This window comes from Pleurodeles waltl, chromosome 6 (assembly GCF_031143425.1).
Source record: "Pleurodeles waltl isolate 20211129_DDA chromosome 6, aPleWal1.hap1.20221129, whole genome shotgun sequence".
Taxonomy (NCBI): Eukaryota; Metazoa; Chordata; class Amphibia; order Caudata; family Salamandridae; genus Pleurodeles; species Pleurodeles waltl.
The window spans coordinates 1,349,729,243-1,349,755,112 of record NC_090445.1 but is presented as its reverse complement, the minus strand read 5'-3'; the positions used below and the strand labels follow the sequence as shown (position 1 = coordinate 1,349,755,112).

General features: G+C 43.9%; 1 protein-coding gene across 2 annotated transcripts in view; it reads right to left on the bottom strand.

Moving 5' to 3' along the window:
- The window catches only part of NRG3 (neuregulin 3), a 1,859,719-nt gene that overhangs the window by 154,940 nt on the left and 1,678,909 nt on the right, over positions 1 to 25,870 (bottom strand). For both annotated transcript variants that reach the window (XM_069240652.1, XM_069240653.1), the window contains one exon: positions 10,845 to 10,971. In XM_069240652.1, the coding sequence (XP_069096753.1) occupies positions 10,845 to 10,971 (127 nt within the window). The remainder of the gene's footprint in view (positions 1 to 10,844; positions 10,972 to 25,870) is intronic.

Sequence of the window (25,870 nt, the reverse complement as noted above, 5' to 3'; positions counted from 1 at the left end):
ATTCCCCCTCTAGTTAGTCTGGAGCCAGGGCACTGAAAGGCAGTATGTCTGGGGACTCCAAAGGGAAGCTTCCCCCACTTCAAAGGAAAGTCCACATATAAATATTGGACACCAGACACCAACTCTTCAGTGCATTTCTGGACTTGTGGTTACTTTGCCAGGAAGAAGGACTTTTGTGCTGTTAACCCCTTCGCTGCCAGGCCTTTTCCCCCTCCTTTGCCAAGCCTTTTTTTGGCTATTTGGGGCAGTTCGCGCTTAGGCCCTCATAACTTTTTGTCCACATACGCTAGCCAAGCCAAATTTCGTCCTTTTTTTTCCAACATCCTAGGGATTCTACAGGTACCCAGACTTTGTGGGTTCCCCAGAAGGAGGCCAAGAAATTAGCCAAAATACAGTGAAAATTTCGTTTTTTTCAAAAAAATGGGAAAAAGGGGCTGCAGAAGAAGGCTTGTGGTTTTTTCCCTGAAAAGGGCATCAACAAAGGGTTTGCAGTGCTAAAATCACCAGCTTCCCAGCTTTCAGGAACAGGCAGACTTGAATCAGAAAACACAATTTTTCAACACAATTTTGGCATTTTACTGGGACATACCCCATTTTTATGATTTTTTGTGCTTTCAGCCTCCTTCCTGTCAGTGACAGAAATGGGCATGAAACCAATGCTGGATCCCAGAAACCACAACATTTCTGAAAAGTAGAAAAAATTCTGAATTCAGCAAGGGGTAATTTGTGTAGATCCTACAAGGGTTTCCTACAGAAAATAACAACTGAAAAAGAAAAATATTGAAATTGAGGTGAAAAAAACATACATTTTTCTCTACGTTTTACTCTGTAACTTTTTCCTGCAATGTCAGAATTTCAAAAGCAATATACTGTTACGTCTGCTGGACTCTTCTGGTTGCGGGGATATATAGGGCTTGTAGGTTCATCAAGAACTCTAGGTACCCAGAGCCAATAAATGACCTGCACCCTGCAGTGGGTTTTCATTCTATACCGGGTATACAGCAATTCATTTGCTGAAATAGAAAGAGTAAAAAATAGCTATTAAGAAAACCTTTGTATTTCCAAAACGGGCACAAGATAAGGTGTTGAGAAGCAGTGGTTATTTGCACATCTCTGAATTCCGGGGTGCCCATTCTAGCATGTGAATTACAGGGCATTTCTCAAATAGACGTCTTTTTTACACACTGTCTTACATTTGGAAGGGAAAAATGGAGAGAAAGACAAGGGGCAATAAAAACTTGTTTTGCTATTCTATTTTCCCCCAAGTCTGCTGATAAAAATGATACCTCACTTGTGTGGGTAGACCTAGCGCCCGCGATAGGATATGCCCCAAAACACAACGTGGACACATCACAGAAAACAGAGCTGACAGAAAGTTCTGGAATCTGAGAGGAGCCACAAATTTCCTTCCATCCAGTATTCCCCCAAGTCTCCCGATTGTGTGGGTAGACCTAGCGCCCGCAACAGGAAACGTCCCAAAGCACAAAGTGGGCACATCCCATTTTTTTACAGAAAACAGAGCTGTTTTTTGCAAAGTGCCTACCTGTAGATTTTGGCCTCTAGCTCAGCCGGCACCTAGGGAAACCTACCAAACCTGTGCATTTTTGAAAACTAGAGACCTAGGGGAATCCAAGATGGGGTGACTTGTGGGGCTCTGACCAGGTTCTGTTACCCAGAATCCTTTGCAAACCTCAAAATGTGGCTAAAAAAACACATTTTCCTCACATTTCGGTGACAGAAAGTTCTGGGATCTGAGAGGAGCCACAAATTTCCTTCCACCTAGCGTTCCCCCAAGTCTCCCGATAAAAATGATACCTCACTTGTGTGGGTAGGCCTAGGGCCCGCGACAGGAAATGGCCCAAAACACAACGTGGACACATCACATTTTTTTCATAGAAAACAGTGCCTACCTGTGGATTTTGGCCTCTAGCTCAGCCGGCCCCATGGGGGGCAGAAATGGCCTAAAATAAATTTGCCCCCCCAGCCCCCTTGGGGAGCGACCCTTGCCTACAAGGTCGCTCCCCTTGCGTGACGGCGCAAAAAAAAAGATCCCTGGTGCCTAGTGGTTTCTGCCCCCCTTGGGGGCAGATTGACCCACAATCGGCCAATCTGCCCCCAAGGGGGGCAGAAATGGTCTAAATACAATTTGCCCCCCCCCCCCCCAGGGGAGCAACCCTTGCCTAATGGGTCGCTCCCCATCTCTAAAAAAACAAACAAACAAAAAAAAAACCACAAAAAAACAATTTGCCCTGGCGCCTAGAGGTTTCTGCCCCGTGGGGGCAGATCGGCCTAATACCAATAGGCCGATCTGCCCCCAGGGGGGGCAAAAATGGCCTAAAATAAATTTGCCCCCCCGCCCCCTTGGGGAGCGACCCTTGCCTACAAGGTCGCTCCCCTTGCGTGACGGCGCAAAAAAAAAAGATCCCTGGTGCCTAGTGGTTTCTGCCCCACTTGAGGCCAGATTTACCTACAATCGGCCAATCTGCCCCCAAGGGGGGCAGAAATGGTCTAAATACAATGTGCCCCCCCAGGGGAGCAACCCTTGCCTAATGGGTCGCTCCCCATCTCTAAAAAAACAAACAAACAAAAAAAAAAACACAAAAAAACTATTTGCCCTGGCGCCTAGAGGTTTCTGCCCCCCCTGGGGGCAGATCGGCCTAATACCAATAGGCCGATCTGCCCCAGGGGGGGCAGAAATGGCCTAAAATAAATTTGCCCCCCCAACTCCCCGGGGAGCGACCCTTGCCTACAAGGTCGCTCCCCTTGCGTGGCGACGCAAAAAAAAGATCCCAGGTGCCTAGTGGTTTCTGCCCCCCTTGGGGGCAGATTGACCTACAATCGGCCAATCTGCCCCCAAGGGGGGCAGAAATGGTCTAAATACAATTTGCCCCCCAGGGGAGCGACCCTTGCCTAATGGGTCGCTCCCCATCTCTAAAAAAACAAACAAACAAAAAAAAAACACAAAAAAACTATTTCCCCTGGCGCTTAGAGGTTTCTGCCCCCCCTGGGGGCAGATCAGCCTAATCAAAATAGGCTGATCTACCCCCCAGGGGGATAGAAATGGCCTAAAATAATTCCCCCCCCAGGGAGCGACCCTTGCCTAAGGGGTCGCTCCCCTTGCGTGAAATTCACGCCAAAAAAAAAAAAAACTCCCTGGTGTCTAATGGTTTCTGCCCCCCTTGGGGGCAGATTGGCCTCATCAAAATAGGCCAATCTGCCCCCAAGGGGGGCAAAAATGGCCTAAATATAATTTGCCCCCTAGGGGAGCGACCCTTGCCTAAGGGGTCGCTCCCCACCTAAAAAAAAAAGAAAACATAACAAAAAAAAAAAAATGATTCCTGGTGCCTAGAGGTTTCTGCCCCCAGGGGGGGCAGAAAAGGCCTTCCCAAAAAAATGCCCCCCCTGGGAGCGACCCTTGCCCAAGGGGTCACTCCCTTTTGTCAGTTTTAGACAACAACAAAAAATCCCTGGTGTCTAGTGGGGTTTCAAAAGCCGGATTGCAAGCAATCCGGCTTTTGAAACCCTGGGACCCTGGGACCCTTGAAACCCTGGGAGAGACTTCAAAGGGAAGGAAATACATTTCCTTCCCTTTGAAGCCCCTCCGGGCCTCCCCCATGGGATTGAAAGAGAAATGCTCTGCGCGATGGGGGAGACCCTGTGACTAATCAGCACGCGCTCGCGCGCTGACGTCACAGGGGGGGGTTGGGGGGATCGGGGTGGAAGGGGAAGGGCTTCCCCTTCCATCCCTGACTTGGTGGGGTGGGGGAGAACCCCACAGAGGGAGCGCTAGCGCTCCCTCTGGGCTCTGTGACCAGGACGTAATGGTTACGTCCTGGGCACAGCAGCACTGTTCCTCAGGACGTAACCATTACGTCCTGGGCACAGAACAGGTTAAAAGAGCTGCCACTCTGTTGGACTGCTGCTCTGAAGGACTTCTTCCCTGCTGTACTGCCGTGCTGCCTGCTGCCCTCTTGCCTAGGTAGAAGGACTGAGCCTGCATCTGTTGAACCCAGGACCCCAGACTGACTGAAAAGGCTATTTGACTGGCCTCCTGACTAGACCCCCAGGCACAGAAGGCTCTAACATTCTTGAACCCAGAACCTAGGCTCGGACATCTGTGAGTCCTACTCTGTCAAGTTGTGCCACCCCAGTCCTGGATCCTTTGAGGTGGGCCTGAAAGTGCTCTGCCAGCCAATCTGTAGATCTAGCAGAACCAACAAATCTCCTCTGCTGCACAGTACAATCCAGAGCAGAAGCAATGCATTGCCTATGCTGCAAGGGTTCTCCTAGTGCAAGGTCTCTGCATCGACCCAGCAACCCACATCAGAACTGCCACTGTGTACAGTTACACTGACTCAGGCCCTCACATTGCAAATCTCTCATCAACGGCTGCCTCGATAATGACCCAGGTTCTCGCATCACAGCCTCACAGCTCTATGGAACCTACACATCACCCCCTTCCGCGCAACCCATCCATGACCACAGACTTTGCATTGCAAGCCCTCCTCAACAAGACCCTCTGCGATGTCACATGACCTCACATCACAATCCCACAGCTCCTCTGAACCTACACATCTCTTCGGCATCTCAATGCATTTTTGGTGTTGGCCCTCACAAAGGTCTGCAACCAAGATTTAAGGTACCGTTACAGTGTGCCTAACTGGGTCGCTGTCGCGGGCCCACACTCCATTGCAATTGGCCTGAATTTGAGATTTAGTCCCAGTCCGGCACAGCCATAAATCCACAGCTGGCGCTTTGCGCTTTTTAGCACTATTTTCACACAAATCTTTAAAATTGCATATCTCCAGTTCTACTGATTGGATTTTGTCATTTTATTATATGTTGCTCTATTTTTCCAAATTGGTGTGGAACATTTCATGTGTTGTGCTTTTGTTATTTTGTTTTCGAGGTGCTGCATAAATACTTTACACATTTCCTCCACGTTAAGCCTGACTTCTCTGTGCCAAGATACCAGAGGGTTGAGTACAGGTTAATTTAGGGTTTGTTAGTGCCTCACCCTAACAAGGAGCATAGTTGTTGATTGAGTAGAGTACACCCCAAACAGTAACCCAGTTTCTCAAAGACACTCTATGGCCCTGATTTATACGTTTTTTTTTTTTTGCCACATTACCGTCATTTATTGACTGTAAAGCAGCGCAAAATTACAAAATACAATTGTATTTTGTAAGTTTGCGCCGCCTTTGCGTCAATAAATGGCACAAATGCGGCGCAAAGAAAGTATAAATATGGGCCTATATTCTTTTATCTGTTTTGTCCACAGTGTGAACAAACACCAGCACAGAGCATTTTTGATACATCAGTAAATGCTGGACATGCAAAGTTTTTGTCCTTTCTCATTAATTGAATACCTGCATTTATTGTGTCATAATTGTTGTTTTGTTCTTCCGTATGGAACCTTTGTTTCACATGTGTTCATTGCCGTGGTTCCAGGTGTTTTTGTTTTTTTACAATTTGGACAGCCCCAATTCACATACTATACCATTTTCAATGTTGTGAAGAAAACAGGTAAAAGTTGAATGTCGAGAAACATCTATTTTCTGCAGCAACTAGCACTTGTGGGGAAATATTTCCATTTTGCAGTAAAAGAGTGTGACAGGACGCAAATGTAGGAAAAGAGGTAAATTCCAAAAGCTAGGGATAAAACAGTAGAAGGGGTCAACACAAGACTTCGCTGGTGTAATGACAAATTTGCACACCAGTACCTGGAATCTCATTGTACCAAAATAAGTCACTTGTAAGTAACAACAGCTACACAGTTGGAAACTGTACACAAGGCACAGAATGGTTTAAACGAACTGACTATCTGCCATAAATAGTGAATGGGCGATGTTCGGTCACGTGTTTGTGGTTGCATTTAATTGATAGCAGTATAGGCAATAATTTTATCTTTTGCGTTTGAGATGATTTTAGAAAACTGATTCCAGTGCATTCTAAATGTGATGACCAGAAGAAGGTAATTATTTGAGTAAGAATTTGAGAAGAATAACCCCTGATTAAAGTCAATGCATTACCATCAAAGGTCAGCCCAGTAATAATATAATTGTGTGCTATCCTGAGGGTCCTTCATTGATTTCAGATACATTAGTCCAACAAAATGGCAAAATAGTGTCACATGTCTATTGCAGCAGGGAAGGAACACCAAATCAACGATGTAACTTTATGATTCAAAAAAGCAAACGAGCACTTTGTGAACTATACTAAAATCGCTAAGAAAAAAGGCATATAAAGGGCATCCCTCGGTCCTTTGCAATATAGCAAGGAACATATGTGGCCACAATTACAGTTGCAAATTATTGGTCAGATACTGAAGGCAGGTGTTCTGAATTTACGAAATGAAAGCCATCTCACGGAATTGTAGCTGCTAGTAATGCAAACGTATACTGAGAAAAAACAAGATGGTATTCAAAATGCATCAATTGGTTGGGTACCCATGTTTTGTACACTGAACCCATATTATAATTTCTCCTCGAACATCATACAGAGTGATTAATATCATGACATGTTATCTGTTTAACAGAGGGTCAATCATATCACCTTCTTCGCAGTAAAAATGTGAAAAAGGAAACTATAAAGAATGGTAAAATGCATCATTATTACTCCTGCAGAAAAAATGGGAGTGTATGTGTCGGCAAGGTCGATAATGAATTCCTTAGACTGCCAATAGCACTAAGGGGACAAAGGAGTAGATAGAATACATATCTAAAAGTATGACTGTTAGCAATGAGGTGTCTGGTTGATAGGGTATGCACCCTGAACAAGCAGGAACCACAGTCCTAGTCAGGAAAAGTCACAAACACACTATAAATTAACCTGTATTCACCCACTAGAAGCTTGGCACAGATCAGGCAGGCTTATCTTAAGAGGCAACATGTGGAATATTTGCACAACATTTCAAACAGTAAAACAGTGAAAACACCACACAAACATTACCACACTTGGTTAGAAAAACAGAACATCATTTAATAAATAAGACAAGACCAAAATGACAACAAAATATAAGAAGAACTTGAGTTATGAATTTTTAAAGAATAAACTGTAGAAAAGTGCTCAGAAGTGAAAAGTGCCAACCAGGACTATCTGGTCACTTTGGACTGTGACAAAGTGAAAAGTTGAAGCAGACTGCAATGGCGCATGGGCCGGCTATGGGGACCTTAAATCCTACGGGCTCATTTACAAACAAATGATTCATCATGGCGCTGCAAGCCAGCTTGCTGAGCTGCGTTATTTTGAAAATGAAGGGATGCATAGTATTTACAGAGATACAACACATCCGTGAACTTTCCTCTGTGTTGGTGCACAAACTGCTGCCTAGCACCAATGCAGGCATCCCTGCAACATGGTGTAAGGGTGTCTGCATTGCATGGATGATTGTTTATGTGCAGGATGGGAGACTGCACCACCGGAGTGTAAAAAAAGAATGAAGCTCTGGTCACACATTGTGCCGCTAGGGTTTGTAAATGAGGCCACTAGTGCGAGAGTGTTGCACTGGTTCTGAACCACACCGTTGATGAGATGTATTGTTTTCCCCACACTGTTGAGGAGATGCATTAAAGTTCACCATGCAGTGGTGGTAATGTGTTGGAGCTGAGATGCGATGGAGTTTGAGGGCTCCGTCGATATCGAGGCAATGCACTGATCCAATGAGTGTAGTGACTGTGATGCGAAGTTTGACATCATTATCTGGGCTGTCGTCGATGGAGCTGCAGGGACCTTGTGCTGAGGGAAACACTGGTTCCAAATGTGATGCATCAGTTTTACCCATGCACGGCAGAGATGCTGCAATTGTGTTCACACAGCAGCAAAGAGATGGTGGTTCTGCTGGAGAAACATCTGAAGATCTAGCTCCAAGAGCCCATGAATAGGGTGCCACCACTTGGCAGGTTGAGCTCACACTTGGCATAGTCAAATTGCAGTGTTGGGTTGGTTGGAAGTCTTTTATGTCCCTGAAACTACAGATCAGGAGACCAGTCATCTGGCCCTTGAAGTCACTCTGGGATGGAGAGATACAGGTTCAGTCGTACTCACCCAAAGGAGGGCAGCAGGCAGCAGGTCAGTACAGCCAGGCAGCAGTTCTTGCAGAGCAGCAGTCCAGAAGAGTGGCACTCCTGGTACCAGCACAGCAGTCCTTCTTGGTGGCAGGGTATCCACAGGCCAAGAAGTGTACTGAAGTGGCAGGGTCTGATATCCAGTTGTGATACCCAGTGGTGCCTTTGAAATGGGGGGACATCCAAACAGTTTTCTAAGTGCACAGAGGTACTCCCTTCCTGCCCTGGCTCCAAACTCACCACAGTGGGGTATGCAGCCCTTTATGTTGGGACAGGACACAGTCTACTCAGGTGTGTGAGGCTATGACCAGCTCCTCTCTCCCATCCTGTCTGGCCCATCAGGGCCCATTAAGTCACAACTAAGCTCCCATTGCTGTGGCTGTCTAGAGGGAATACGCAAAGTCCAGCTGTCAACCACCCCAAAGAAGTGGTCAGAGACAGGCTGCAGACCCACAGGGCTAGAAGCAGGAAAATGCCAACTTTCTAAAAGTGGCATTTTCAAAATTGTAACAATCAATCCAACGTTACCATTAAAGATGATTTAGCATTACAATTTCATAGGTACCAAACATGACAGATCTACCTCTTCTCAATCAGGAATCACACTTAATTAAATGTAATAAGGAATCTGCAATGTTATCCTATGGGAGGGGTAGGCCTCACAGTAGTAAAAACAAATCTGGGCTATTTAGCGCCTACCCTAGGGGTGACCTATATGTAATATATATAATAAAAGGGTAATTTACGGCTTGGCAAGGGGTTTAAGTGCCAAGTTGACATGATAGTTTGATGCTGCATTTAGGCAGCAGTGGCAAGCCTGGGACATGTGTAAAGGGGTACATAAGTGGGTGACACAGTCAGCGCTGCAGGCCCACTACTAGCATTTAATGTACAGGCCCTGGGCACATGTACTGTACTTTACTAAGGACTTATAAGTATATTAAATATGTCAATTGGGTATATACCTGTCAATCCATGTTCAGGGTAGTTAGCACAAGCATTCTAGCACTGGTTAGCAGTGGTAAATTGCAAAGAGTCCTAAGGTCAACAAAAACCAACTCAGCAAAATTTGAGGCAAGTAAGCAAAATGTTTGGGGGAAAGCCAATCTAAGGCTGACATCTCTACCAATGACCTTTAAATGAGCTTCTTTTCTGAGTTTGAATTTTCTGCATTCTAAGTGAGTGTTCCGGGATCATGACAGCAAACTCCATCTGTTCTCTGCCCTTATCCAACCATATTTTATGATGTCAAACACAGTCAATTTACTTACACTGGCTTCTAAAGACTTACATATGAAGCTGAAATATCACAGGGCACTGTCAATGTAGCCTGATTTCCACCTTCACATAAACAACAAAGCAAATAAAAATGAGACTGCTGCTTCATGGGTTCTTGTGGGTGTCATGGGAATTTGAGGAAAAACAGTCCCACTGCAATGCTCTGCTATCACTTATTTATCTTCTGAGGTCAACTTTAGAACTTGGTGAAAGATTACTCCACAACGGTTATGGATATCATCTCTGCTGAAAACTAAATCCTATTGGATATAATGGGATTTAGATTTTGGCGGTCAGGATATCCTTCACCGTTGTGACAGTGTAACCCATCTGACGAGTTCTAAATCAGGCCCAGAGTCTTCACTTACTCTGAGGTTCTACTTAGGCCTTTTTTCATAGTTTGAGAAAACTCAGTGGCATTTACACACCCAGTGAATGCTGATCATCAGTGGCAACATATTTACTAAGTGAAGTAAATACCTCTGATAACTGTTTGTCAAAGGGTAAATGAGGAATTACATGCAGAAAAAGATGTTTCCCTCACCTATTTTCATGTGCATCATAGCCCTTCTTCTCATTTGTCCCATTTCATTTTTGAAGGTTTGATATGGTGACATTGTTTAGAGGACCTTTTGGAGCTGTGGTGGTTACTAAAAAAATCAGATTCCCACTTTTGCACAGACTTACAGGCATCTGAATTCTCCTTCCGTCTCACAATAAGGGCTTTCAAGGAGAAAGTGCAAACACTCATGCTGATGGACAGTAAAGAAGTCAGAGGCAGAAGGAAAAGCTATGTCACCATCCTAGGAACTCTATCAATGCTAGTAAAAAATCAAGATTATGCATCAGATGAGGTTGTGAAGGCAACAGATGGCCATTGTGTTCTACAACACCATTGCATTTATTTTTTGTTTAGTTTTTATCCTAATGCTTAAAGACTGGCAAACCTGTGAATGAGTCAAAGTGCTAAGCCTTCCCAGGGGAGTTGCAACAAGGAGATTGTTTTTTTTTTTTCTCCTTGTTTCCTCTTGCTAAGTGTGCTGCATTCTTCAGCACACAGCACACTTAGAAAAAAGACAACGACTCAGAGGATTGATTTAGTGCAGGAAGGTGACCCTTCCTGCACAAAAACAACCCAGCCTGCAACACAGGCACCATAACACAAGGGTGCCTGTGATGGCAGTAGGCAGCAGATTGTGTGCCATTGCAGGCAGAGAGCAGGAATGTGCCATAAATTGAATATGGTACATTGCTGCCCTCTCCCTTATGTGTAGTGCAGCAAGCTGTCTTGCTCTGTTGTGTTGCGTAAAAGTTTGATAAATCTGTCCCTTTGTATTTAATCTTCACAAACGTTATAATTATTTGAGTAATGTCCTCCAACACTAAAGACTAATATGTCTTTTAATAATCAGAATATGAATATAAAGTAAACTGGTTTGACAGATACACTCATTCTTTCTGTGTTTTAGCAAAGGTGATTTTCAGGGCATACAAACTCACCTTTTGCAGTTGGACCCTGCTTTGTGCCATCACATCAGCTTTTGCTAGCACATTCGAGGCATGCAAGCAATAACTTTTCCCAACTCGGGTCTCCTTCATCTGCTCCTGGATCTTTTTAGTTTGTTTCCTGCAGAAAAAAAAATGCAATTGTTAACTCAGCTCACTCTACACGTAAGTGCATCTACAAGTGCATCTACTAGAGCACGAGTTACACCAGAGTGGACCAATGTCGGTAGGGGTAATCCTCTAATTCTGGAAGTAGAGAATAAGTATTACCACTGTACAGTAGCTCAATTTAGATACATTGTAAGAAAATGTGTTTTATGTTAATAACAGAAGGTTATCGCAAGGATACTCCTTCTGGGACTACGTTGGACATTCTTGACATATGAAAATGGTTGATGGCACTGTGGCCTTTTCAATTTTTTAAGCCCTAAGAGAGAAATGAAATTTACAGAAAAAAATTAAACATGAACTTTATTTCATTTTTAAATGTGAAATCTGGCATCTATCAAAAAACGAGGTATTGCCGTAAAAATGTATATTAGTAATAATTCCATGAAAACTGTTCAAGAGTCTGACCCATTCACTAATTTTCTAGGTCTGATGAATCCTACTAGATGTTCCAAGGGGTAAGGAGAAACACATTATTACAATTCCATCAATTTACAGTGTAACCCATTTGGCCACACATTGAATTTCAGAAGCGGAATTAAAATTCAAAAGGTTTAGTACACATTCAAAGCCAGACTTATGTAAATGAGTCTCAAAAACATACTATATAAGCACAGACTCACCAAAGGTGGGTTATAGCTTTTAATCAAATTAAATTGCACAAGCATAAGGAATACCAAAATTTCTGTTGCTGCAATACAAAAGATCATAAACAACACCTGATGTTCTTAATCCAAACTTTGATTTTCCTGTCTCACCATTGGATCTAAGTGAACTAACGATTCTAATAAGCTAGGGAAACTTAAGAAACTTCCAAATTAATGAAAATTAAGAAATTATTCAAAACTGTCATTGTTGGACCTGGCCCTTTTGGCAGGTTCATCCCCTGACTTTTTATCTCCTTCCTCCTATTTTTTCTGATCTCTCGTTGTTTGCTCTAGGACTCTGAGCACTTTATCACTGCTGATCAGTGCTAAAGTGCAGGTGCTCTCCCTTCTAAAGTCGGTATGATTGGCATGTACCTAATTGGCATATTGATTTACCTGTAAGTCCCTTGTACAGTGGTATCTCTATGACTAGGGCTTGTAAATTAAATGCTACTAGTGGGCCTGTAGTGCTGCTTGCGCCATCCACTGAAGTAGCCTTTCAAACCTGTCTGAGGCCTTTTAGTGCAGGGCCTCCATGCGCAGATTTCTGCTACAGGGACCTGGCATCTAAATTTACTTGCCAGGCCCACAACTCCCCTTTTACTACATGTAAGTCATCCCTAAGGTAGGCCCTAGCTAGCCCTATGGGCAGGGTGCTATGTATGTGGAAGGCAGGACATGTGCCTAATAGGATGGCCTGTCCTGGCAGTGATAAAACTGCCTATTTGGTTTCTCACTGCTGTGAGTGCTGCCTTCTCATAGGATTGTATTTGAAATGCCCTGCTTTATGTTTAGGGTGTATTGTCTGATTTATGAGGGGTAGTATAGGCATGTTTGGTATGGTTGTTATGTTAATGGGAAATGCTGCTTACTGGTGTGGGTGGATTTTCTATTACTATTAAAGAAATGCCACTTCTAGAAAGTGAGCATTTCTCTGTGCTTATGACTCTGTTGTTTTGCCGCTTGACTCCAATCCACGTCTGGGCAGAGTGACAGTTGGGCTTTGTGCATACTTTTCAGACAGCCTGTACACAGGGAGGGTGGGGGTAACACAGAGGTACATCTGCATACTGAATCGTCTTCCTGGGCTCAGAGAAGGAGGAGGGTGGGCACACATGCATTTGTAAAGACTGTGTGCTGGCCTCACACCAAATGGTCATTTACCCCCAACTGATGTTTGGAGCCTGTGCTGGAGGAGAGAGGGGGCACTCCCAGAACCAGCTGTAACTGTTTGGAACCTCCTCTGCCCTTCTTTGTAACCTACTGCAAAAACTGAGTATAAGTACAGGGGAATTTTCCCCACAATTTGGTGACATAATGGAACTGGACACAGAATGCTGTTGGAGGGACTCACCAGGAAGTGCCATGGACTGCTTCTGTTGTGCTGACCTGTGCCCTGCTTGGACACTTGGAGGACCTGCCAGCTGCCTGCATCCCCCTTATGCTGCCCTGCTGCTGGGACCTGCCGCCCTGTGCTCCTTTTTGTTTGTGTCCCCCAGAGGCCAGGTGCTGTGGCCCCTGACCTCTGAAACCTTTTTATTTGTAGTGCCTGAGGAGCGCTTCCTGTTGAAGGATGCAGTGCCTGGAGAGCTCTTCACTGATGTCCCCAGTGCTTTGAGAGTGTAATTTTCTCAAAGTGTCCTAGGAGCACTTTTCTGCTGGTTCGCCTCATGCTCTGAAAGCGCTCTGCTGCTATTAAAAATCACCACCGCGATCCGGGCTTTACGGAATGAGGAGCGTGTCATGAGTGTGCTGTCTAGCGTGCGACCGGGGCATGAACAAAAGGCAACCAGAGGCTGGTGAGGCCCGGGGTGAAGTGGGGTGAAGGAGGCACCTCCGGGGCACAAGCAGGCCCCCATTTGGGTGCCGATCACTGCTGCGGCCCGGGCGGGCCTTGTTCCCTGCACTGGAAGCCGGGTGGGGAAGAAAGCCTCATCAGAGGATCTCCATCCCACTGGGCCCCTTTTGCTGCTGTGAGGACAGGTGGGAGAAGAAAGCCTCATCAGAGGCTCCCCCTGCCCCACGAGAGCCCTTATAGTTTTTTGAGACCGCAGGAGGGGCAGAAGCCTCGCCGTAGGCCTCCTGCACCTCAAGGTCTCCCCGGTCGGGCCCCCATGAGGATCGGGTGAGGCCCCTCCCAATTTGGGCCCCATATTGTTGTGCTGGCTTTAGTCTCCCTCTGGAGGGTCAGTTGCGGCCCGGGTTATCCCCAGAGATCCCAAGCCCCAGAGGGGCCTGTTATAAAAACAGGAGGCGGGTGTGTGTCACCCTCCTCCTCCCAAATTATTGCGATGGCCCGATTTGCACACTGGAACGCCGGGAACCTCCTTTGTTCTCTTGGTGACACTAGAGGTGCCTTCACATCAGTAAACAGGTACTCCTTTTGGGGACATATGATTTCTGAATGATCCTGATATGGACATGATAGATTATTACGTTTTTCGGTCTCTTCTGATGATGTGCCATACATGTTTGCTAATGTTCCTTCTATGGGCATTCAATGCTGTTTTCATGACTTGCCCTAGGTTTTAGAATGTTCCTGATTTGGGCATTTATGATATTTCTTTGATAAGTGCATTTATTTGATTCCTGACTACTGCTTACGTTGCAGCATAATAGGTAACTTGTGTGTTATGTGTGACTACTGCTCGTTCTGCAGAGCAACTATTGTGTAACATTCTGACAACTGCTTGAGTTTCAGGATATTACTGACATGTTGTGTTTGGTCTAATAATTACGTTGTGTACAATACAGTTTATTTTTAAATAATTTGGTGTTATGTTTCCTTTGTGGTGGTAATAGCGCATCACATATGTTTTGTGTGTTGTGCAAATACTTCGCACATTGCCTCTGGTATAGGTTTGACTGCTTGTGCCAAGCTACAAAAGGGGGTGAGCAGGGGTTATCTTGGACGTGTAACTCCCTTGCCCTGAGTAGAGTGGGTGGGTTCTGCAAAACCTAGGTGCATACCCTAGCCAAACGACACCCCATTTCTAACAGTTAGCATCACAGAAAAACCTAAGTAGAAGTTCTGCAGAAAAGAGATGTGTGTAGCATAAAGCCACATCAGCCAAAGAACATAAGAGTTGTCTGTACCGCTCTAAGGGCAGATTTATACTTTTTCAGGCAAAACTGCGTAAGCACAGTTTTGCCTGAAAAAGTATAGCACCGGCTAGCGCCATTCGCTGCTAATGCCCTGTCAACGTCCTTGTAAAAGATGCTAACAGGTCTGGGGAAGCGTAAGGGAAACCGGGGCTTGTGCGCCGAATTATGACGCTATACTGTTCAGAGGCAGAAAAATTGCCTCTATGCAGGGTAGGGCCATTTTCTGGTGCACACCCCCCACAGACATGGCTCCTGTCTTAGTAAAGACAGGAGCCATGCCCACCATCCAAATAGCCATGTCCAGGGGATGAATGTCACCTGGGCATGGCCATTGGGGCCAGCGCCGTGCAGAGGACCCAAGTCAGTGCCCCCGAGCAGTGTTGGAGAAAGAAATACTTACCGGGACTTACCTGGGATGGGTCTCCCATCCTTAGGTGTTGTCCTGGTGTGGATGGGGGTTGGTGGGGTTATCCCTGGGACCAGGGAAGTGCACCTGTGGGCAATTTCCATGGTCTCTGACCATAGGAAACATGCCTACAGGTCCCCTTATGCCTGCCCATACCCTGAAGTTAAATAATGGTGCTAAGCAAGCTTAGCGCCATTATTTAAGGCCCCCATTCCCTGTTCTGGATTTTAGCACAGGGATAAATATGGCACAAAAGGCTTAGGGGCATATTTATACTCTGTTTGCGCCGAATGTGCGCCAAAAATTTTGACGCACAATCGGCGCAAACCCTGCCCCATATTTATACTTTGACGTCCGACCCCGCGGGCGTCAAAATTCCACCATGTGCGTAATTTTTGGGAAGGGGGAACCAGCCGTGCATTAATTATATGCAAGGTAGGCGTTCTGTAATATTAGTGCGGGCGCGTGAAGGGAGCTCAAGCGTTACTCGAGTCCCGAACGCGCTCGCGAACGCAGAAAAAAGACGGTTGAGAGAAAAGGAGAAGCTGCGGGCACCGCACCGCTTGTGTAGGTCGAATAAACTACACTTCGTTAAAAAAGTATCTTTGTTTATGTGGCTTATTTACCACATTCTTTTGGCGACGAGGATAACGAAGATATCGACCTACCGAGCGGCGTTTTTCAGGCAGGCTGATGTCCGACGAAGGTCTTCCAGGAACAACGCCCTCTTTCAGGAGAAAGAGGCGTGGCGTTTTGTTAAGAGCTGCTGTGAATTTCTTAAAGGGGAGTGTTTTAAAGGTGAAGTCACTCCTGGAACTACGAGTTGCTGCTGGTGATTTTAAAGGAAAAGTCACCAGTTACCAGCAAGAAATTTAGGGGGAAGCCACCCTAGAAATTGGAAGTGTTTCCTGCTGATTTCCTTAAAATTAAGGAAGAAGTTATCTCTAAAACTCTTACTGTTGGCGGTGAGAATTTCCGTGTATTTTTTTGTTATGTGACTTGATTTTAGTGGTGAGCAGTAATAGATATTCTGGATTGTTGGAGTCATCAACGTGGATAAGCGTAAAACACTTTACAGCATTGCAAAGATCTCGTCTGGGCTCATTTTTTTTTTTTTGGTGAGCAATGGAGTACTTCTCAATTACTGCACCACCTTGTTTTCTTACACATCAAGGTACGCCAGCGATCCAGTAGGAGGACTGGATAGACATGTTTGACAACTATTTGTTGGCATTGGACAGTGAAGAGTTTTCTCCTGCACGTAAAAAAGCGATTTTATTGAACTGTCTTGGATCAGAGGCGCAAAGGTTGTTCAAATTTATGCCAGTGGCTACAGACAATGGGGCACGTATTCCAGATGAGTTTAGGGAGGCTAGATTAAGATTGAGCAACAGGTTTGCTAAAGAAACCAATTTGGTTTTGGCAAGGTACAAGTTTTATACACAACCACAGAGAGTGGGGGAGTCTATTGAAGAATTTGTATCCAGATTAAGGGAGTTGTCAGTTAAATGTCAATTTGGGGAGATGTGCGACGAGATGATTAGGGACCAATTAATGGTTCAATGTAAGAGCAGAAAGATTCAAGAAAGGCTGTGGGCTGCTAAAAATCCTTCTTTAAAAGATGCTGTTGACATGGCAAAAGTTGTGGAAGAGTCTGAACTTTGCATGAAGGAGATGGGAAGATATGGCAATGGGGGTAGGGAGCAACAAGTCTTCCAGGAGGTTGTGGGAGATGTGGGAAACAAAAGCAACAGTGTGGCTTTGGTAGAGAAGAAAACACAAGATGTTCTGAAAACCCAGAAAATGTATGCGAATAAGAAGAAGTGTAACAGATGTGGTAGTAGTTTACACAGTAGTGATTTTAAGGGGTGTTTTGCAGTGGGGAAGGAATGTAGAAAGTGTGGGCGCAAAGGTCATTATGCGCGTGTGTGCGTTGAGTGGTCAAAGTCAAAAGGAGTGGCGGTGTGTGAGGAGAGAGATGAGGTGGTGGACCGCATTCTTAGCCTAGGCGAGGTTGATAAAGGTTACTGCGGTAAGAGAGAAAGTAGGCCCAAAGCATGGTTCACTGTTGGAAAGGTGAGGGTTGAGCTGATGGTGGATACTGGATCTAAGTACACAATAGTTCCCAAAGATATCTTCATGAAGAACTGGCCTCAGATTGTATTGAAGTCTAAAGACATATGTCCTGGGGGCTACCAAGGGGAGGAAATTGAGATCTTGGGTTTCTTTCCGACTGCCATAGGCTTCAAATCAAGAGAAACCTTCAGCAAAGTGTATGTGGCTGAGTCTGGGCCACCAATTTTGGGTTGGATGCACCAATATGACTTGAATATAATTGTGAATCCCAGAGGTAAGGAACAAATCTTGGTAGTGGATGATGGAGATGTCAATGCGATTCTGGAGGAAGTGGGGGAGGTGTTTCGAGAGGAGTTGGGAGAATTAAAGGGTTATGTTCATAAGATTCGTATGAAACAAGGTACCGTTGCCGTGAAACACAAAGTGAGGAAAGTACCTATTGTTGTTAGGGAAGAGGTGAGCAAGATGTTGAAAGATATGTTGAAGGAGGGAGTCATTGAACCGGTTGAATCTCCAGAATGGACTTCGCCAGTGGTCATTACGAGGAAATCTAATGGGCAATTGAGATTTTGTGTGGACCTTCGCAGTGTCAATCAAAACATAGTGACAGACAACTTCCCTCTACCGAACATCAATGAACTCATTATGTTGCTTAATGGAGGAGTTTTTTTTTCAAAATTAGACCTCAAAAGCGCCTATCATCAGATACGACTACACCACAATTCACGTGATGTTACAGCATTTATCACCATGGATGGTACTTTCCGTTTTGTTAGAATGCCCTTTGGATTATCTTCAGCTGCAAGTGTTTTTCAGCGTATGATGACAAATGTTTTTGAGGGTTTCACTAATGTCTTATTTTTTCAGGATGCCATTTTGATTTTTGCGTCAACTGTTGAGGAACATAACCAAATTCTGAGGAAGGTATTAAAGAAACTTTTGGAGGTGGGTTTAACGTTAAGAAAGGAGAAGTGTGTTTTCATGACCAAAGAGATTGAATATTTGGGACACACCATTTCGGGTGAAGGAGTTAAACCAAAGAAAGATTTGTTGGAGGCAATCAAACTCTCTCCGTCACCAAAGAACAAAGATGAGTTGAGGTCCTTTATGGGTCTTATTGAATACTACTCCAAATTTGTTCAGGATTTCGCTGACAAAACGGAGGGGTTGAGAATATTATTGCGCAAAGGTTGTAATTTTGTGTGGTCAAAAGTGCAGCAAGAATGTTTTGACAACATTAAGCAAGAGGTGTGTACTGCAAAGATTTTAGTACCCTTTGAATTTCTTCTCCCACTATACTGACTGTAAATGCTAGTGTGTCTGGTGTAGGTGCAGTTCTGTCTCAAGTTCACTGCAGCTCGCTTGCAGGAGTATGTATACAACATGGAATACATTCAGGGTTGGAGGAACATACAAGCTGATGCTCTCTCACTCATGGCTGTGGATTGGAAGTTGGTTGATGGGGAGGCACAATTCTTGAAGGGTGAAGAAGGAGCGGTGGCATTGATGGAGGAATTGTTACAACATGGTATGGCAGCTTTCTCTAAAGAGGAGTGGTTGCAAGGATTGAGGGATGACTCGGTAATGCAGTGCGTGAGTAAAATGATTGTTGAGGGAGGAAGAAGAGACAGTGCTGTGGCAGTATCTGTAAGGCCCTACATCAAGGTTCTAGATGAGTTGTCGTTGGGGGATGGAGGTGTAATAATGAGGGGTGATAGATTTGTACCTCCGGAAAAGTTACGGAGAAAAATCATACATTTGGCACATGAAGGGCATTTAGGACAAACACTGACTCAAAGAAGAGTTAAGGAAAACTTTTGGTGGCCAGGGGTCGATTTGCAAACTGCTCAATGGGTGGAAGAGTGTGTTCAGTGTAAGGAAAGTGAAAAAAGGTTAAAGCTGGGGAAAAGAAGTTGGATGGGACATATTGAGGATCCAGGGGAAGCATGGCACACTATTTGTATGGATTTTGTTGGGCCATTGCCTGGTTTGGGCCACAAAAACAAATTTGCTTTAGTCCTAGTGGACGTGTTTTCTAAATGGTTGGAGGTTGAGTTTATGAGGGAAGTGTCGACAAGAAGTACTATCTCAGTATTAAAGGTTTTTTTTCAAAGAGTAGGGTGTCCCCATACACTCATTACTGACAATGGTACACAGTTGATCTCCCTGGAGATGAAAGAGTTTCTGTTGACCCATGGTATAACCCATAAACGTCCTGCACTCTACAATCCACAAGCCAATGGTATTGTGGAACGCATGAATCGTATGGTCAAGGGTACAATTCAGTTGGCTGTGCAAGGAAACCAAAGTGTTAGTTCTGTTATGCAAGAGGCGATATGGGCTCATCGCACCACGCAGCTGAGAGATAAGAGTAGAACACCATTTGAGTTCATGAGAGGGCGTAAGGCCAGATCAAAGTTAGTGCCTGGTTGGTTGGAGGGTGATCGAATCAAACCAGGGAATCAAAGGGAGACGTCACTGACAGGAGGTTACTCTAGTATACAAGTTGGTGATTGGGTGAAAGTCAAGGATGGACGAGTGGGTGCAGGTTGGACAAAGTTTCGCGGTCCTTTTGAGGTTAAACACGTAGGAAATTTCAGTGTTGTTTTGGCAAATGGCACTATATGGAACAAAAGGAGGGTGGCCTTATATGAGAGAGGTGGTGGAAGTGCAGGAAATATAATCGTTACTAATGGAGATGGAGGTTGCAGTGGGTTTATGCTATCTGGGGGAGGTGGTGAGAGAGCGGATTCACCGGATGCTGACACTTCGCATGAGGATGACAATAGCATGGAGGTTTTGAAGGGACAAACTAGTGTGGAGAATGAAGAAAATAAGACAGAATTTAAGAAGGGAAGTGGTAGAGTGAGAAGACCTCCTGCTTATCTGAATGACTATGTGAGAGATGGCGGGAAATTGAATTGAAAAACTTTTGATTTTTTTTATATTGCCTGAAATGCATTCCTCTCTTGAGTTACAGTTAATTTGTATGTTTTATTTAAAAAAAAAAAAATTGTAATCTTGCTTGAAATGTATTTCTCTTAGCTTTTGTCGAGCTATTGGTTAATTCTTTTTATGTTCTTGTTTAATCTGAACAGTTTATGATTTTTTGAATATATGGTTATTATTGTTGTATTCTTGTTAAAAAAAAAAAAATTCTGATGACGAAAGGGGATGTGTAATATTAGTGTGGGCGCGTGAAGGGAGCTCGAGCGTTACTCGAGTCCCGAACGCGCTCGCGAACGCGGAAAAAAGACGGTTGAGAGAAAAGGAGAAGCTGCGGGCACCGCACCGCTTGTGTAGGTCGAATAAACTACACTTCGTTAAAAAAGTATCTTTGTTTATGTGGCTTATGTACCACACGCTCCCTTCCAAAAAATGACTTTAAGGCCTGTGTCCCATATTTATACTCTGACGTCATTTTGACGCACAGGAGGGGGTGGGCCTTAAAAAACAGCGCACAGCCTGATGGGCGCCGTTTTTTAACGCCTGGGTCAGGGCAGGCGTTAAGGGACCTGTGGGCTCGGAAGGAGCCCAGAGGTGCCCTCCCCTGCCCCCAGGGACACCCCCTGCCACCCTTGCCCACCCCAGGAGGACACCCAAGGATGGAGGGACCCATCCCAGGGAAGTTGAGGTAAGTTGGGGTAAGTATTTTTTTCCGTTTTTTTTAAGTGTCATAGGGGGGCCAGATTTGGGCCCCCCTACATGCCACTATGCCCAATGACCATGCCCAGGGGACATAAGTCCCCTGGGCATGGCCATTGGGCAAGGGGGCATGACTCCTGTCTTTGCTACGACAGGAGTCATGTCAATGGAGGTTGGGCGTAAAAAAAAATGGTGCAAATCCGGTTTGAGGCATGAACTTTGCCTCAGACCTGACTTGCCCCATTTTTTGACGCACAACCCCCATTTTCCCATACGCCGGCGCTGCCTGGTGTGAGTCATTTTTTTTTACGCACACCAGTCCGCAGCGCCGGCTAATGTCATTCCATAAATAAGGCGCCCGCATGGTGTGTTGGAATGGCGTTAGCCGGCGGTAACATTTTTGACGCACAACTGCGTTGGCGCAGTTGTGCGTCAAAAAGTATAAATATGGGCCTTAATGTCCTTTTCTGGACTGGAATGCCTGCCTTGCATCTCATTGACGCAAGGTAGGTTTTCCCGTCCAGAAAACAACGTTAAATATGGAGTTAGGTTTGCGCTGAATTAGCGTTAAAAAAATGACACTAATTCAGCGCAAACTGAGTATAAATATGGGCCTAAATCTCTGAGGGTGCACTCTAGTCAAAGGGTAAAAAGAATTTGCTTTTTAACCTAACTAAACAGCACTTCAATCTCTGCAGAACGTTCAATTGCTGACAACATCAGCAGTACGTTTCCACTTTCAATGGACATTTTGAAATGTGCAACTCTCATTAGCCTTTTATCTCTCCGACCCAGCATCTCAATGACCTTGGATTCGTCTCATGTCCAGAAATCTGGAAGGGAGTTCTTCTTCATGGCTTCTTGTTAACACTCCCTTCATCTAAGACTAACAACAAGCTCTTTATTAACTGGAGACTTGTACAGATGCACCTGCAAATAAAGAAATATGCAACAAGAGCAAACTCCATGTTGAAGTTTAAACACAGAAAAGCATTTCAGGCCTAAACTCCAGCCAACTTAACAGATAACTCAATGCACATTCAAATACATGATTATACATGCATTTCTTATAAACAAAATAAAATGAAGAATTGCTAGGAAATTATAGCATTCAACTAAGATATCATAGTACCAATACATTTGAGTAATATTGCATGCATTGTGTATTTCTTCAATCCATAAATGTTATTACAGAACACACATACAACTTTTTGTCATTTCTGCTTATAAGTGCAGTTCAATTACATGTTTTTTTTAGTGCACCACATTTACATGAATACATTTGAAAATACATTATATGCATAGTTGATTATGATTTCTCCTGATTTCTGAAATGCATAAAGGTGAAGCTAAGTTATGCTCTCTCATCCCCCCAGGGATGTATGAAGTCATCATAAACTTACTCCTCCCTCAAATGAGACTCTCTACAACATTGTTGTTTTCATCAGCTTTTGCCCAGACTCATACAGACATTTAATATCATCATAGTATTTACACTCACTATCTTCCAACTCAAGATCCACTCACTTCTTTTTCAAACTTCATTCTCTGAAAAACTTTATAAGAACTATTGCACATACAGCAATAACGAACCACAGCTTCAAAATAAAGCCTACAACTCCAATTCCTAAGTTTCTCAACCGTCTACCTGTAGAAGAAAACCCATTTTCAATTGCTTCGTGCACCTGTCGCTTCCAACTCTTTCAAAACTTTCGTCAACCAAGAAATGCTACTAATATACTTTTGCAAGTCCATACTCTTGTCTGGGATATAAGTAAAACATTCTTGAACTTTCAGCATCTCACAAACTTTGCCCTCTTTAGCATGCAACAGGTCTAACAAAAGTCTATTCTCCAAAACCAAATATCTAATCGCTACCATCTATGTGTTCACAATCAATAAGGAATGTGCTGCACTAATAGGCAACTTGTTCGCTATTGTAGACAACTTTCTAATCTTCAGGTCGATCAGAATCACACCCGCAAATGGATTCTATGCTCCAAATAAGTCTCCTATTAGTTTTGCAGCAATGACACCTCTTCAAGTTCTGGGATTCATTTTCCACACAGGATTATCAAAACGATCCACATGGTAGATCGTTGATAATGATATTCCAAGAAAACACATACCATGCCATCCTAAAGGCAGCTTGAAATGAGCATACTGTCTACAAATTAAGTACACTCCAGGAATCACAGGATCAGTTCCATCCAGAAAGAACTCACCCTTTCCTCTGACATATTCGTAATCACTCTTCCTTATGACCAATGGGTCTATGTAGCACTGATCTATATATATGCACAACTTTTTTTGTGTTGCCAATCTAAAGTTAAAGCTGGTAAATTTTCCTTCACTTGATTCTCAATCTCCTCTTTATTCCACCTGTGTTGTGCCTTTAGATCTTTGTCTGTCTTGGATCTGGAATCTAATTCCCTTCTTCTATTTTCTACCAAATTCGGGGATTTTGTCTATTTCCGTCTTTGGACATGTCAGTGTCTAAAGGCTTTAGTGATACAAATTATTGTCTTGCTATTTCTGCACCCTTAAACTAAGGATTCTTGTTCATGTGTTTAAACAAAGGAACTTCTGGAAGTACTAAATCATAGTCCAAAAGATAATACTGGAAACCTCTCTCATTTTAAATTAAACTTGATATAAAACTCAAGAACTTCCATAAGTCAATGAAATGTGAAAGCATGTAATGCGTTGTGGCACTGAAGTAGGTGATTGCGTACACATATTGCAATCCCTTGCATTCATTGTATTGAAATATTAATAAAGTAACCTAAAATATACATTTTACAGAGTGATCTCCTCTTGAGTAATCCACGTGTAAAGCCTTTTACTATCTCTAGGGCTTAATGTTTGCAGGGAAACACTAGGAGGTAATTATTTTTCTTCAGAAGGTGTAGAGGAAAATGTTCCTATTAACAGCACTACTAATACTAAAAGGAAAGCAAGCAATGCTGCTCCTATTATATACATACGTCTAATTTTCATATTTGCTTTCATCATTTCTCTAAAGCCAGTTATATTAAGGGTGAAATGCAGCAGCAACAGAGTATTTCTCCATCAGTTCCACCTTTGCAATCTAGAAAAGTCTGAATGATGATTATCAAAGTTTATACAAATCTTCATGAGACTTCCTTAACCCTACTCTGTGTTCTTCTAATAGGATCATCCTCTTTTGTTCTTCTACTAGTGCCTAAGTATTTTCTTCAAGGATTTTGAACAGTCTCTAATATGTACACAATTAAACATCTCTAATAATCACATCCAAAATGAAATATCTCAGTCTATCCAACAGCACTGAAACTTCGAAATAGAATTTAAATACAATTTTCAGTTCAGGGATGTTCAGTTGGATCTGCAGTGTTATACTAAAATTACCAAAATGTTCTCTCTCTTTCATTTGCAACAAAACCTCATTCTCTTTGATCTTTTCTGTGCCACACCCTCATACTCACTTTCACTTAGATCAGATTTCTCAGTATCTTCAGTGACTTTCCGTGGCACATGGTCTGTAGGAAAACTCAATTCCTCTCTTTTTTGCCTTCTGGGCCATTGGTCTCGACCTTCAACTGGCTTTCTTCCAGCATTAGGTCCTTCATCAGGGTCTGATTCTAAATTTTATTTGTTGACCACCACAGGAAAGGATTCAGTTGCTTCAGATTAAGCTTCAACTGTGGCTTGCTCCAGACCCCGTCAGACTGATTAAGTGCTGTTTCAGGCTCTGTTTAACCCCTGACAGCTTGGCTAACCTGCTCTTTTCATCTCTGTATCACCATCAGCACTTTTGGGACAGGCTCTTTTTTATTGAGGGGACATTCATTTCGGCAAGTATGGGAAGGAAGAATCCAGTTGGGGAGACCTCCACAATTCATAGCAGTCATTGTGATCTAGATAATTTGGTACAGCCCTTGCCAACGGGGTTCCAAGTATGTCTTCCTTAAGTGCTTCTTCACCAAGACCCCGTCGCTGGGACTAAGGTCATGGCATTTCTCCTGGTGCAAAGAGGCTGTAGCTCCTCCAACCTGATGAAACACAGAATGCACCAGGCATGCCTTGATCTAACGTGAGAAGATGGTGCCAATTACCAAGACATATCTCAACCCATTACACATGGACATTTTTATAAAATCCAACTTCGTCCTGTTAAAGGGCCCTCCTGATCTCCCTCTATGACTCAATGTAATGGAAGTCCTCTTTCCAACATTATTCTGTTGACACACAATGCATTTGTGACACAATGCTGCTGTCATCAGTCTGAACTTGGGATTAAACCATGTTTGTCTAAACAACCTCCCCATGGTGCCCCTACCAACATGAGCTGGACTGCAAGAATCCCTATCCATTGGAGGTAACAAACTATTCGGCAACACTGGCCTTCCATCCATTGAAACCCAAATGTCATCACTTCTCTTGGTCTGACCCAACTTTGCTGTTCTTCCTATGACACTCCCTCTTGTAGTCTCTTTAGCTCTTCCCAAGTTTCTGTTGTAGTCAACAAAAGGTTACAGTTTGTTTCATCTATTCCCTCATTGGTGTACTCTTCATTAAATTTACAGATATCATGAGCACAGTATTGTGCAACCTCATCAATGTAATTATTTTCTAAGGTCACATAATCTACCCCAGTAGGATGGGCAGGGCACTTGACTACTGCAACTTGTTCACGTAACTGCAATGTATCAAGGAGGTTTGGCACTTGTTCACCATTCCATATTGGTGATCCAGAAGATGTCATATACGTGCTCTGGGACCATAGTTGTCGGAAGTCATGAGCGAGACCAAAGCTGTACTGACTATTGGTAAATATTGTCATTTTCAGCTGGTCTGAAACACAGCATGCCCTAGTAAGAGGTAACACATTCAGCCACTTGAGAAGAGAATACTCCTGGAAGCCAGGAAGATTCAACAATTCCTGAAATAGTGCAAACAGCATAAACTGCTCTCAGACTTTCTCCACTCCC